This window comes from Leptonotus elevatus, chromosome 4 (assembly GCF_054856555.1).
Source record: "Leptonotus elevatus isolate MCC_2025b chromosome 4, RoL_Lele_1.0, whole genome shotgun sequence".
In the NCBI taxonomy this organism is placed as follows: domain Eukaryota; kingdom Metazoa; phylum Chordata; class Actinopteri; order Syngnathiformes; family Syngnathidae; genus Leptonotus; species Leptonotus elevatus.
Genome location: NC_141242.1, coordinates 15,915,154 through 15,929,057, shown reverse-complemented (window position 1 = coordinate 15,929,057; position 13,904 = coordinate 15,915,154). Strand labels below are relative to the sequence as shown.

Here is a 13,904-nt window from a genome sequence, read left to right as displayed (position 1 = left end):
AAGTTGACCGCCATTTTGGTTTATGACGTAAGCTTGGAATTGTCAATACTAGTAATACTGAAATAATGACTAAGAATTGACTCACGAACTGACTTACTCAGCGTGAAATATGACCCTGTTTAATTAATTGAACACAAAGATGATATACTCGTAGATTTATTCTTATTTGTTCTGCTGTATGAATAAACAGGTGGATACACAGGTTTATTGTGCCTTCTGCCAATTAAGGGAAGTGCACAGAGAGATCTGACTGTCACTTTACTGGGATGAAAAAATGCATAGTTGTAATTCATATAGTATAATTGTTGAAAAAAATGCAGTAAAATTGTATAGGTACCCCGATTATCTCCCACGGCACACAAATTTGGAATCACTTGTGGTAGTTTTCCCAAGTTCATGCAATTTTTGCTTAGTACGATAGGGGGCGCCCCGGTGTTGTACAATGGCAACAACCTTTAAGAGATGTAATGTTGACTAAATCCAAATGCGATTAGATACGTGTGTGGGGATTCTAATCGTTTTAACATTGGTTTTGGGGTTGTTGTTGTTGTGATAGCTGTCTAAATGTTGCAATACAACTAAACTACATTGTGTGAAGGCATTTAAAGAAACACAAAGACAAATAGTGTAACAATCAACGATTAAAAAACAAACAAACTCAGAATTACTTGATGACACAAACCAATGATCGACACTTGAATCGTTATTTCACAGTTGAAAACATTCCCTTTAAACGAAGGTCGCACAATCAAGATAAATAGGGGATGAAAGCAATTTACTTTCCCTGTTCATTCGGTTTTGTGTGTCCAACCTCCAACATTAAATAAAGATTCAGCAAAAACAATATATATATTTATTAAGAAGGTATTATACAACAACCAAACGTTAATAGGTTTGTTTATTTGAAGTAACTTTAACGCCAAGTAAACCTTCTCCCCTCTCTGACGAATAATGGTATGGTCCTGCCCATCTGTTCGCCTCTGCTGGAACTGATTGAAACAGATTGAAGAGGCCGGCGAATCGTTATGGCAGCAATGCTAGTTGGACTACTCGAGCAAGTTTTGTCGGAATTGCTTCTTTGAACTTTTAAAACTTTTAACCACTTTCTAATGTGAGAACTAAACGTGGCACAATTGCTCCAGTCTGAAAATGTCCCAGGGATGTACAGTTTCTGTGGAAGAAGTCCAGTCTTGGTGGGAAGTCCCCGCCATAGCCCACTTCTGCTCGCTGTTCAGGGCAGCGTTCAACCTTCCCGACTTTGAAATAGAGGTAAATTAAATCGTGGCTTCACGGTACTAACACCACTAGCCCTTATTGTGAAAATGAAATGTTGTTTGTGTCAGCTTTTATGCGTGTTCGCTCTGCTGAGGTGCTTTACGAACTACTACTAGCCACCTTAGCTATGTTCTTTGAACTTCCACCCGTTAACGTTACTACTACTACACAACAACCTAGCTGATTAGCAACGCTAAAACTTCGATTAACCTGTTAATCAGTAGCCAATAAAGATAACCAGAGAGGCCAAATAATTGAGATTGCATGAATTCAGACAGTTAACAATGACGTGTTGCTCTCTATATTCAACAAGAGGCGTTCGTGTGCCATTTGAATTGATAATAATAATACATTTTTAAAAATCCACGCTCATAATTATTTATCCGTTCACTCACAAAATGTTCTTAAACGTAACATAGTCTCACTTCAAATAATTCCAATTTAAGGGCGATGATTTTCTGGCGATCGTAAATGAAACTCGATGTTGACATATTAGTAACGATCATACGTAACAAGTGTATTCGGATAACGTTTCCTCTCTTGCTTTACTTCTGTGTTTTTGTGTCTTGTTTGTCACAGAAAGTTTAGTTCGTGGCGTGGGTTTGGGAGTTTATTGTCTTGCAGTCGTGAGCCATCTGGCTTGGGGAGCGAGACGCAGATGCTTCTCGGGCATTGTTTGCTCCCCCCGATAGGGAAGGAGTGAAAGAGAGTTGGTTCAAAGTGTGCTTGCTAATACCGCTTTTGGGAGTAGAAACACAATATTTGCACCCAGGCAACCATATTACTTGATTTTGTCACTATCTTATTGCACAGTATCCAAGCTTCGAAGACTGTGTTGATCAATGCTGAGTCAGTCGAAATGGTGAAAAGTGATTGCATGGCCATTGCTTCAAATAAATTGTTACGGTCACCCTAAAATGCCTTTATTGCCCAGTCATCCCACACCCGACAGAGTGAAAAACGCCAAAAAAAATAAAAAAAATAAAGAAGCCTCGCTTTGTTGTTAAAGTACACAGATGGAGGAGCCTATTGCTTTATAGATTGGTTTCTGGACGGATGGATTATACAAAATTGCTTTAAACCTCTTTGAAGGGATGCTCTGTAAACTATTCGTCGTGCGTCACGTGTCACTGCCCTCCCACATTGAGAGCGATGTAAGGGCTTCACCTTTTGATGTGTAAATTCAAAAGTGTTAAAGGTGTTTATTTTTAAACACATAACAATCAGCTGTTACTGTTAGACATGACTGAAATGGAAATGTTTATAGACAATTCTGAACTTCCAGGCATTTGATATTTTTACCTTACAGGGTAAAAACAAACTGCATATTTTGTATTGCTTTTGCCTGAGACTAGCATACAAACCAGCCAGATTGTTATAGTAGTCCGACAACATTTCATTACAATTTGAAATCACAATAATCCCGACTAATCAAATTACAACAATCGTAAATACAAAGCTTTTCCATGAGCGGAGAGCTTCCTTTCACCAAGTTAATGCTGCATTCAAGGAAAATGGGAAGTCCGATTGATCCCACTCGAATTGTCCCACTTGTGACCTCGAAAGCGTTCACGGCAAATGTAAACAACAAGATGGCTATAAGATATTTAAAGCCGACATTCATTTAGCGATCAAAGTGAAAATATTAGCATACAAATTTTGAGTAATACTACTAACTCCCAAAACTTGACATTGTTTAAATTCCATTATGGACATGTGTATTCGCCAGCTTTTCAGATTTGCAACATGCTTAAATTTGTTTAATTCAATCTTAGAAAATAAACATCTTTGTTTAAAAATTCTAATCAAAAGTGGAGGGCTCTTGCAGGGTAAGCTGTAATGTTGAATGAATATGTAAACAAATAAATAGCTCCCTAAAGTTTTCTACAATTTGATGAAAATTAACAAAATGTCAGTTTATTTGAAATTTCAATCTTTCACTTATCACTCATTATATTTAAAGTTATAAAACAACAAAAGTGTGTCCTCCTCAACATAGCTACTGACCAGGAGGTGACCACTGTGAGTTGCCAGCAGAGAACTTAACATCTCAAAAGGACCAATGTTTAAGTTTATTGCTTATCGGCCGTTGGATTAAAAAAAAAAAAATGGCTATACGCCAAAATGCCAAATATAGGCCCCAATACTCAGTCCGGCTGATAATCGGTTAATATTGCTATTTTATAATCACACCAGAAACATTTACAAATGAACTTAGAATTTTCACTTAAAGTGACTAGATGATTAATCACAGATAATTTGATAATAGATTATTTGTCAGTTTATCATTGCACCTTAAGACTGGACACTATTTTCTATGTTAAATCCGAATCTATTAAATCAAGGTTCCGCTGCTTAAGGAAACTGAGTTATATTTAATAAACGTCCCTGCACCAGGTGAAGCCGGTTTGGCCACTGTCACAACTGACACACTCTACAATGACTGTCATTTATCCCTACTTTAATATGAAAAAGCCCACATGCATGGTTTGAATTGTAAATTAGTTTAAATGAATCCTTCAAATAAACTATTCAATAAGTTCCTAAATTGACATAAAAAAAGTAAGTTGTTATTTTATTGAAAAACCAATACTTGGTGTTCCTGCGGGGTTTGCCCTCTTAGGGGCAGTGTGGTGCATCCATGGTGTACACGTTAACAATGGGAACAGAAGAAAGTTGTGATTGAATCCTATTAAAATAACACATTTTTCACAAAATGGGAAGAATTTGTGCCTTTGAGTAGTGTTACCCCGGGATTACACCGCATTGCGGATCCGCTCCGCTCCGGCGGCAGACCTGATTCGTTTCCATTCTATCAGCTTGTTCAAATTAACACCGACTGCGGACCAGCTCCGTCGTGCCGGAGGCCGTCGGACGAATGGACCTATTTTCTATTTTTGCCGGACGACGCATCCGTCGGCATTCGTCAAATGGCAAAGTAGCACAGAACACATCGGTGCAGTTTCAAAATAAAAACTTGTCAGAATAAAACACTCGCCAGATCCTATTTCACAATCATGTCAGCAAAATGTCATACTGCTTAACTCTTATTCACGGGTTAAACACCAGCGAACATGGGCGAGGAGAGATTTCTAATGGAAGTGAAAAGCCACAAAATTATAACTGACACGACACACGACAAACAAAAAAGGATGCTGCGTGGAACGTCAAAGCAGAAGCTTTGGGAGTGGTCCGCCTCTTTTTCTGCTTCTGCGTTGAGCACAGACTTTCTGTGTTTGTCGTTTTTAATGCCACATTATCACGCAAGACACAGCGGGAAGTTGTCAGCGACGTAACTGGCGGAACGCAGCTGTGCGCAGCCGGTGATTTTTGTCCGTAAAATTGACGTGTCCGGAGCACGCAGTCAAGACGGAGCGGGGCGGATCCGCAGCACACACACATGCGGTATAATCCCAGGCTTATTTTACCTGAGGGTATGTGTTTCCACAGCATTTGCGTGTGACTGACTATTCGTTTATTGAAGGTCTATTACTACTGAAGTTGATGCTAACTTACTGTTAGCATTTGAATCGCACTGATTCGTTCCGGGCCTGCCACACGCAACATGGTGCATTCAGAGTACTTTCACAACATGGGGAACTTGTAAACGCGCCGCGGCATCTTGCACGAACATATCTACCAGCTAAAAAGGCACGAAGAGCCTCTCGCTTGTTAGACATCCATGAAAACAGCGGGTAATTCTGCAAGAACAGAATTAATTGCAGTGTCCATTCGTCCACGTTAGGTTTGTTTGTTTGTCCCGGGATCGGCGCTGACTTCCTGGTTTCGTCGCAGCTGCAGATCACGCCCAAAACACAATGTCGCTCTGTGATTGGTGGAAATCAACGGGCTCGGTACAAGATGTATTCTCCGGAGTTTGTGAACTCACAAATACCGCGAGAATTCATTTTGCAGAGCAAGGTTAACTCCTGCAAGCCTCTGGCCAATAGTCTTGAGACTGGATTCGGGTTTGAATTTCCCACCCTCTGTCTGCGGATGTGACATTATGTGCGCAGTGTGTACATTAAGAAGGGAGTAAGCAGTTAAATTTTTCCGCCACATGTGGCAGTAGCAATTCGAAATTCAACTTACTGTGGCAGTAGCGATTCGAAATTCAACTTACTGTATTGAGTAGCTTTAAAGGCCCAAACTTTGATATGCCGTTGACTTTCTGTCAGTTGACAGTGACATGAAGACCCACCTGCATAGCAACAATTACTTACCTATTCTCAAGACATTACACTCATCCCTTGCGTTCTTTTTTTGTATAATCCCACCCACTGACACATTTCCTGCTCAGCTAGTATGTCGGCCTGTGAGTCACCAACCTGTCACACTTGCATGCATCTTTCCACATCAGGATACTTATAAAGCTTAGATAACACTGTGACTATGTTTAATATTCGTGTTTTGAAAGGTCATGTTATAACATGAGCGAAACCCCAAATATGCTCTTAACCCCTGGGTGACCCGAACAGTTGGTCATATAAACACAATAAAGGATCGCCGGTTTGTGTCCTGCAAAGGAAGATGATGCAAGGAATCTTGACCTTAACTTGAATATTGGCTGCATGTAAACAGTTTGTGAAACACTCCTGAAAGATGGGGGGGGGGGGGGGCTTTGTAATAGGCTGCAGCCCCTCCCCCAGCTGTGACTGACAAGTGAGGGCAGCAATACATGCATCAGATGGGGGAGGCATAGAGGCACATACACTAGGGTTAGTCTCAGCCAGCTCCATTGTCGCAGCTCCCCATGGTTCCTTCTCCCTGTCTCCAGTCAGGGCGCGACTTCCTTCAACGTTGCAAAGACACTCGTCTTTGAGACCAGTTGTAAAGCAGAGATAAGAGGGAAGTCATGCGAATGCAACCAAACCGGGTGTTCTTCCGTAAGGGAGGCCTGTAAAATTTAACATGGAAGTTAAATGCAATTAGTATACATAGGCAACTGTGTGCATGTTATGTCTATGGACACCTAATAAATATGGTATTTAATTTTACATAATCATGCTTTCACTTCAGCTTGGTTGGTGAGGTCTGTTCACTAAGATCATGATATCTGTATATCATCGGTGATAGGCGGTCGCTACAGTGCATTAAATCAGTGGTTCTCAACCGCGGTCCTTGAGTACCCCTATCCAGCCTGTTTTCCATGTCTCCCACAAGCAACACAGGTGTTTCAAACGATTAGCTAATCAGCAAGCTCTGCATGAAGCCTGATAACGATCCTCGCTGTGTTGGCTGAGAAGAGATGGAAAACAGGCTGGATAGGGGTACTCGAGGACTGGGTCTGAGAACCACTGCATTAAATAACCATCAACTCCTGATGGCTGCATAATTGACTATGTTTACATGCAGTCAATATTCGGGTTAAGGTCAGAATTCCGGTTTCTGAAACAATCGAGATAACACATTTACATGCGTGGCGGAAAGAGCTACTCCCGTTTACGTGCTCATTTGTGTTAGATTTGAATAACCCATTCGGACCGCGACGCGCGGACAACGGAATTGCGTAAATAGCGTAATTTCCGCTTTTAACTTACTATACGTTCAATAAAAGACGTATAGCATGCCGCTGGACTCTTAGCTCAAACCTTCGCTCAGAGTAAGTTCCAGTGAATACCGGTCGCTATTTCCTCCTCCTCTCCGTGAAGCTTTTTCAAACTGCCCGCGTGTGGAGGACACGACTAGTCAGTTTGTTTGTTCTCACCTCCCCGACATGTAGCAACAGTCGCACTCACGCAGGCGTGCACGCGCTCTTTCGCTCTTTCTCTCTTCCTCTCGCTCTGTCGCTCTTTCTTTCTTTCTCTCTCTCTCTCTCTCTCTCTCTCTCTCTCACCCTCTTTCGCACTCATCGTAGAAATTGTAATCCCTCGAAGTAATCCCCATTTTTAATAAATGTACCTGTAATCTGATTAGATGTTTTTTTTCCTGTAACTGTAATTAAATTCAGTTACATTTTTTTGTAATCGGATTACATTACGGCGGTACATATATTCCGTTACTCCCCAAGCCTGACTACCGATACCAGGTATACCGGTCTTATTTTAAGGAGACACAAATCACATAGATGGATGTAGTAGCACCTGTTGAAATGTAATCTTTGTATCTATTCTTTGTTTCCTTTGCACCAGTACAATGAAGGTGAAAGGACTAAATTGGAAAATTAAGACTCCTTTTCAACTATGCCAGATCTTTCGTCAGGGCCAAGCTGACACAATCATTCCTCATCCCTCTTCTACAATGTGTGACTACCGATGCCACTAGAAATTGAATCATGATGCGATTAATCAATGGATTAATTGATTACAAACAGATTTGTTTGTGACAGCCTTTTTGCATGCATGTTTGTCATGCACTTCCATGTGGGGGTGGAGGTTTTTGCAGGTGATGATTCTTGCAGGAACCATGTGTGAACAGAATGGGATGTGGTGTGGGAGAAATCAAAGCACAGTAATGGAGGAGACCTAACTCAACAAACGGGCATCCCTTCCCCCTCCCGCTATCCCTTCACACTCCTCCAACTCTTAGTGCTATGAACCCCAGTTGAGTTGTCAACAGCAGTGACATGGAAACCGTCTGCTGTGAGGGTAACCAGAGAGGCCAACCCCCGATACTACTGGCTTTGTGGATGTGCTACAGCTTTGAGGCTGCTAGTACAAATGCTCCTTCAGTGCCTATTGCATGCTCTCCCACTTGCCATTAACCGGACGTAAACACCAAAAAGTCTTGTTTTTTTTAAATCTAGAAATAGGCACATACACGCTGCAACACACAAATTAAAAAACCTTATTTTCCTGTTCCTTTGATACAGGAAGAACACATCAGATATTTTTTTAACTGGAGGGTGAGGGATGGTGCCAGGGTACACCCTCATGTAGCATAGCCATGTTAACAGTCTTGAATATGCTTTGACTGAGTTTCTTTTGAGATAGGAGTATAGTACTTTTTTTTTTTTTTTATCCTCACAAATGTGTTCATTTAATTTTTGCACCAGTCAGTTTAAGATTAACAGTGTCGCAAACGTCCTATTTGGGGTTCCATAGTTGGACTTACATGTTTTGTTGTAGGGTAGAATAGATATAGATCTTAGCCCAATTAAACCCTCCAGCACTCATGTTTCGACATCCAACCATGAACCATTGGTTGTTTGTACTTAATGCCTATTGTAACGTTGGCGTACATTTGCTCGTAGAGTAATTACTAGGGTGTTGCTTCACGCCACTCCACATCTGAGAAGAGGATGTATTCCTCCTCCTCTCTTAGGAAAATAACAAACAAAGCTTGAACATTGCTAGAGAGGAGGAAATATTTTCAGAGTGACTTGTTCTTTAACAACCAAAGGATACAAAAGAGCCCAAATGCGGCACACCTTTTGGCATTAGTCTTGTCACAACTTTCAGTGTTTGTGCATCTGTTGATATGAATAGCTTGGTGTTGCTTGTAGTAGTCGATGTGACAGCTTAAAGCGTGATTTGTATGCTGTATAAATAAACAATTGACCCGACTCCAATATCTTTGAGTCCCATTGATCATTAATGTGAAGTAAAGACAGACTGATGCGTTTGATCAGCAAAATTCCAGCTGATTATTATTGTTTTAAATTCAAAAGGCCTAATATTGGCAGGCATTTTAGGGCCCATTTGTCACAACTTGGTAAATTTCATATTTTCATCCCCACAAATCTATGCTATTTGTCAGTCCACACGCGCATGGGTAGTATTTTTAGAAATGATTGACCAATTTAAAGTGTTGAAAATGGCTTGCTCTCTTTGATGATGCAATGTTAATGGTTGAACAACCATGCAGTTTTGGGGGTCGACTGAAAAAGGGGATTCCACCCGACGCAAACGATTTTAAAAACAGAGCTTTTTTTTTTGTGTGGTTTTACAATGGATTGCTAATTGTATGTTTTTGCTGTGTGTCAAGGAATTGGAGAAAGCTCTTTCAGAGCAGGACTTGAACTTCCTCGGGGACCTTATTGCTTGTCTGCTGCAGGGATGTTACCAGCGCACTGACATTACGTAAGTTACAATCAGTGATGGCGGTAACGCATTAATGGCTGCCATTTTGAGTGATTAGTCATTTAAAGTGTAACTAAATGGATGGTTCTCAGAAAACATGGTCTGCTGATAGCTGGGAATCATGATCCAGTTCGAGAGTCAATAGCCATCAATGGATATATTTTTACATGCATTGCATGCACTTTATATATCTAGTGTTTTCTTTCATGTGAGTTGGCAGGAATGTTGCAACAACACCTGAGCCTTGGCCAGGGGTGGTTCCCCACATAAATTGATGCAGTGTCTTTGGGAAAATTACATCATATACTTATAGGAATTATAGAATTAGCATATACAGGTAGTCCTCTAGTTACGAACATCCGATTTATGAACAAAGGCTGACTGATGTCTATAAATTTTGCGTCCAAGTTAATATTAAAGTGCGCCCATATTATGGTACAGTATTGTACTGTAGTGCCCCTCTCTGCCACAACCCCTTTGATCAGCACCGGGCCATTTGCACATTTCAACTACCTCTATCCTCCGATGAACGGCACAGCCAGTGGCCAGTTGGCGCACTTACTCTTCATGCACTCAATATTGGCGCCACGCTGTGAGTACATTTCAGAGGCTCTCCTGGAGGATATTCATGAAAATGAATATATAAAGTCGTCTTCTTTATCGGCGTAGTAGCAAAACGTACAATATCTCTACAGCTTCGAAATCAATTGAATCTGACTCTGCGGTCGCCATCTTAACTCGTCATATGCCCCAATCACAATTCATGTGTACTGTAATGTGGACAGTCGGAAAACATAGTTTCCTGAGACCATTACACCCAATACGTAATGCCTTCCACTTTAGCCTCACATGAACTAAACTCAGTAACTTCTCCACCATCTATGTACAGTAAACATATTTTGTTTTTATTGTATTGTACTGTGTAAAAAATTAATGTACTGTACTGTGAGGAAAAATGTTTCAGATATTGGATGATGGATGGATGATGATTTAATTTAATGTTTTTTAATTAATTAATAATTTAATTTATGTACTGTATAGAAAGTATATATATGATATAGTTAATTTTTTTGACATTTTTATTTATTAAAAAAATACTAATTTAACAAAATAAAAATTTGAAACAAATTTGAATTTGATTCAATCTACAAACAAATTTGACTTGCACAGAACATGTTTGTATCTGTATACACTCTTAAATAAGGAAGAAGGTGAGCAGCATAGAATATCGCTCCAACACATTCAAGTGTTAATCCCTCGATGGTGTTTCCATTTTTAATACTGTCAGCTCAAAATTGGCAAGAAGCATAGCGTTATCAGCTGACTGATAAACAGGCAAGAATAAGACAGTTTCTCCACCCAGGCAACCAGTAACAGTAGGACAACCTGCTTTATTGGACTGGACAGGCACTGGCATCCTGGGGATGGCTGCTCACTACTGGCCTTTCACAGGGCTACCTTTTTCATCTGCACGCGTTAAACGCTCTGCCGGAGCGGGGGAAGGTGGGAGGGAGGCTTTTGGCGAGAACAAGGCGCAGAAAGGAAGAGCGAGATGGGCTGAGTGAGGAGGGGAACCTACAGCTGTGTGAAAAGTGCACACTGCTCTTTCAAGATACACATTTCGTTCTGGTCCTCTTTCTCTACATTGCATTGATGGCTCACCCTCACCCCAAGGCCTTGTTCTCTTCTTCTGAGTTGGAACTAAAAGGTAACGATTAATTGGCTATGCCTTGGGCTCCAAGTGACTAGCTACGTCCCATGGCTGAGCCAGAGACGTCGCAAGCCGGCTGACATACCCAAAGTGTGATTACCTGCATTAACTGGTGAATTGCACAACACATTGACCATTGACACGTCATTGTTTGACCGACATCGAGCTATTACTGTTCGCCATTTGTCGCCGTGGCGAGGGTTTGTGCACTGCAACGGGCGGCATGCGGCGATTAATATTCATCGACTGGGGTGACTGGCCACTGACCGGAAAATGGACTGGGCATTTGGGAAACTTCTGAAATTCCTGATGGCCAGTCTGTCCCACTCCCATGTGTCAGGTATCTGGTCGTCTCTTTCATTACCAATCTCTCCACTTAACGACCGACTTTTCATTTCTAAATGATCAACTTTTTTTTTCTTTTCTTTTCAACTTTAGCAGCACATTATTTTCCTCTCTGGAAACATTAGTGCGATTTTAGACACATTTCTCCCCATAGATTAAATATTAGGTAACCCCCCTCTCCATTTTTAATGCTACGTTCACACCAAAAGCAAGGGGGGTGTTTCACCTCGCTTTACTCGCTAGCATTTCGGCGCGGGAGTTGTCAAGACGCAGCCGCTTCATTTGCGCACACTAGAGAGGGGAAGGCGTGTTGCTTGATGGACAACTACTGTACAGCACTTTAGCGGGTTGAGAAAAGAGAGAAGCGCTGAATACTTCCTCTTCTTTCCTGGGATTACTGCCAAGGCACCTTTCTCCTGCAGTGCTTTTCTTTAAGGTACATGTCCCTCAAGCACTTTTACTATTTTAGTGACAATCAGGCCTGTGCTAAATAGCTTTGGCTAACACTATATGCACTATTGCGACAGTACAGTTCAAAAGGTAGCAAATAAATACACTTACCACCAGTGTATGGTACTTCCTTGCATACCATTCATTCAGTGCCGGGTGGTTGTGTTGTAGCACTCCGGGAGACAACAGACAGGACGCTGTGTGTGACGTAGTCTATACTTGAAGCTGATTGGCTGACGCAAGACGGCGTGTGAAGAAAGCTCAATTATTTAAACTTTGGAGAAAAAGCTAAATGCACAATTTCCTCAGCGCCGCGTCCCACCGCTCCAAACGCGTCATCCGCGCCACCCGTCATCTGTAACTCTGTGACACGCTACCTGGAACAACTTAAAATGAAAGTGTTTCAAGGCATTGCGCTCCACTTATTATTTAGTAAGTCAAGGTTGATTTTGAAGTTGGCCTTCTCACCGCATTGGCAGCATGTTGCCAGACAATGTGTCAAATATTCCCCGCAATGTAAACCGTTAACTTCGCTTTAAAATCGGGAGATTAGCAGGAAAAATGACATGGTTGGGAAGCCACGCAAGAGATAGGGTTGAAATTTGAGAGTCTCCCGCCTGAATCGGGACAGTTGGCATTGGCAAGTATTTAAATAAATGGTTAGTCAATGTAATAGTCGACGTAGTCAACTATTCATGGCAGCCCTACCTGGGATGTCTGTGTACCTGAAACTGGGACTGGAACTGGAACACTGGGAAGTCTTTACCACAAAATGCTTGAAGGCTTTGGAAACAACATTTACCAAAGCAGCATTATGTCTGTGTTCTGTTCAAAGCACGGCATCATTGGATTGGTTTTATGATCTGTGTTGTCCAACATCTGTGTAGAAATGTAAAAGGTCTTATTGGTGACGGAGCCAACTTTACACAGCAGTTGAGCAAGCACCTGCTGAGAAAAGAGTACTACAAATCGCCTACTTATAATTCAGCATTTTAGTCCCCAGGCATTCAGCAGATACCTGGATGACATCATCAGCTACAGGTGGGAGCTAGAAGAGGGGAAGCCCAACCCACTTCGGGAGAAGTCCTTTGAAAACTTGCCTACTCGCACTCAGGTTGAATTGCTGCACCGTCTCTGCGATTACCGTCTAGATGCTGCTGATGTCTTTGACCTACTGAAGGTACATCCCGACATGTTTCAGGATAAAGACCAACATTTCATTTTCACCCTCACAAAAATTACACTCAATCTGTTAATGCAATATGTTGTTGTAAGGTCTTAAAATGCCACGTTGTGCAGTTACATCAAACCGGCTGACAAGAAATAATCAATTTAACTATCTCACTGAAAGGCAAAGGCTTGTGTTTATGAATGTAGAGAATGTTGGTTTTTCATCAAGGTTCATTAAAGGTTGCAAAGTCGTTTGCCAGATGTTCGCAAACAGTTTTAATAGTCACAGTTTTTTTTTGTCGCTGAGATAAATTCTGAACATGTTCGTGTTCAAAAACTGTTTGCGAGTCCTTGCAACCGTTGCAACCTTTAACAAACCCTGATGGTAAAACCACCATTCGCTACGTCCGCAAACATTCTTAAACTGACTGTGTGTGATATTTAACCCATTAAGGCCTAAAGCGCCTGGCAAAACATCCCTCTAAAACCTATGGGTGACTTTAGAATCACCCTCGAAAACCTGAAGTTTTCCTGAAAATTCAACAATAGTGTCTATGCCTACTAAATCATTGATATCTCAGCTCCTGAAGCAGATATAATTTATTTTATTTTTTTATGTTTCAGAGTTTACACCTGTGGCATTCACACAAACCTAAGTTATAAACCTTCAATATTGAATTATTATAAAAAAAAATTTAAATCAACAAACTGTGTCGCATCTGCGGGTATATTTACCTTCAACAATGGAGCACAGTTGTTATGACCTCTGGAAATCGAGCGATCATTTTTTGTAGTCCATTCCTTTACAAAGCCGTCAAAATTTTCAACATCCTCGTCTACAAACATATTTCTTAACAATATACCACTGTCTACTGGTTACACTAGTTTGAAGTCCTCCCGCGCCTTCGTCAATTGCGTCATTTATTTCTTAA

The 13,904-nt window shown here is 41.2% G+C and overlaps 1 protein-coding gene across 3 annotated transcripts in view; it reads left to right on the top strand.

Annotated features, from left to right (window-relative positions):
- The first annotated feature begins 1,017 nt into the window (after positions 1-1,017).
- Positions 1,018-13,904, top strand: part of cecr2 (CECR2 histone acetyl-lysine reader) — a 33,377-nt gene continuing 20,490 nt past the window's right edge. For all 3 annotated transcript variants that reach the window (XM_086072706.1, XM_086072707.1, XM_086072705.1), the window contains exons 1-3: positions 1,018-1,269; positions 9,202-9,296; positions 12,799-12,982. In XM_086072706.1, the coding sequence (XP_085928832.1) occupies positions 1,150-1,269; positions 9,202-9,296; positions 12,799-12,982 (399 nt within the window). In that variant the 5' untranslated portion in view covers positions 1,018-1,149. The remainder of the gene's footprint in view (positions 1,270-9,201; positions 9,297-12,798; positions 12,983-13,904) is intronic.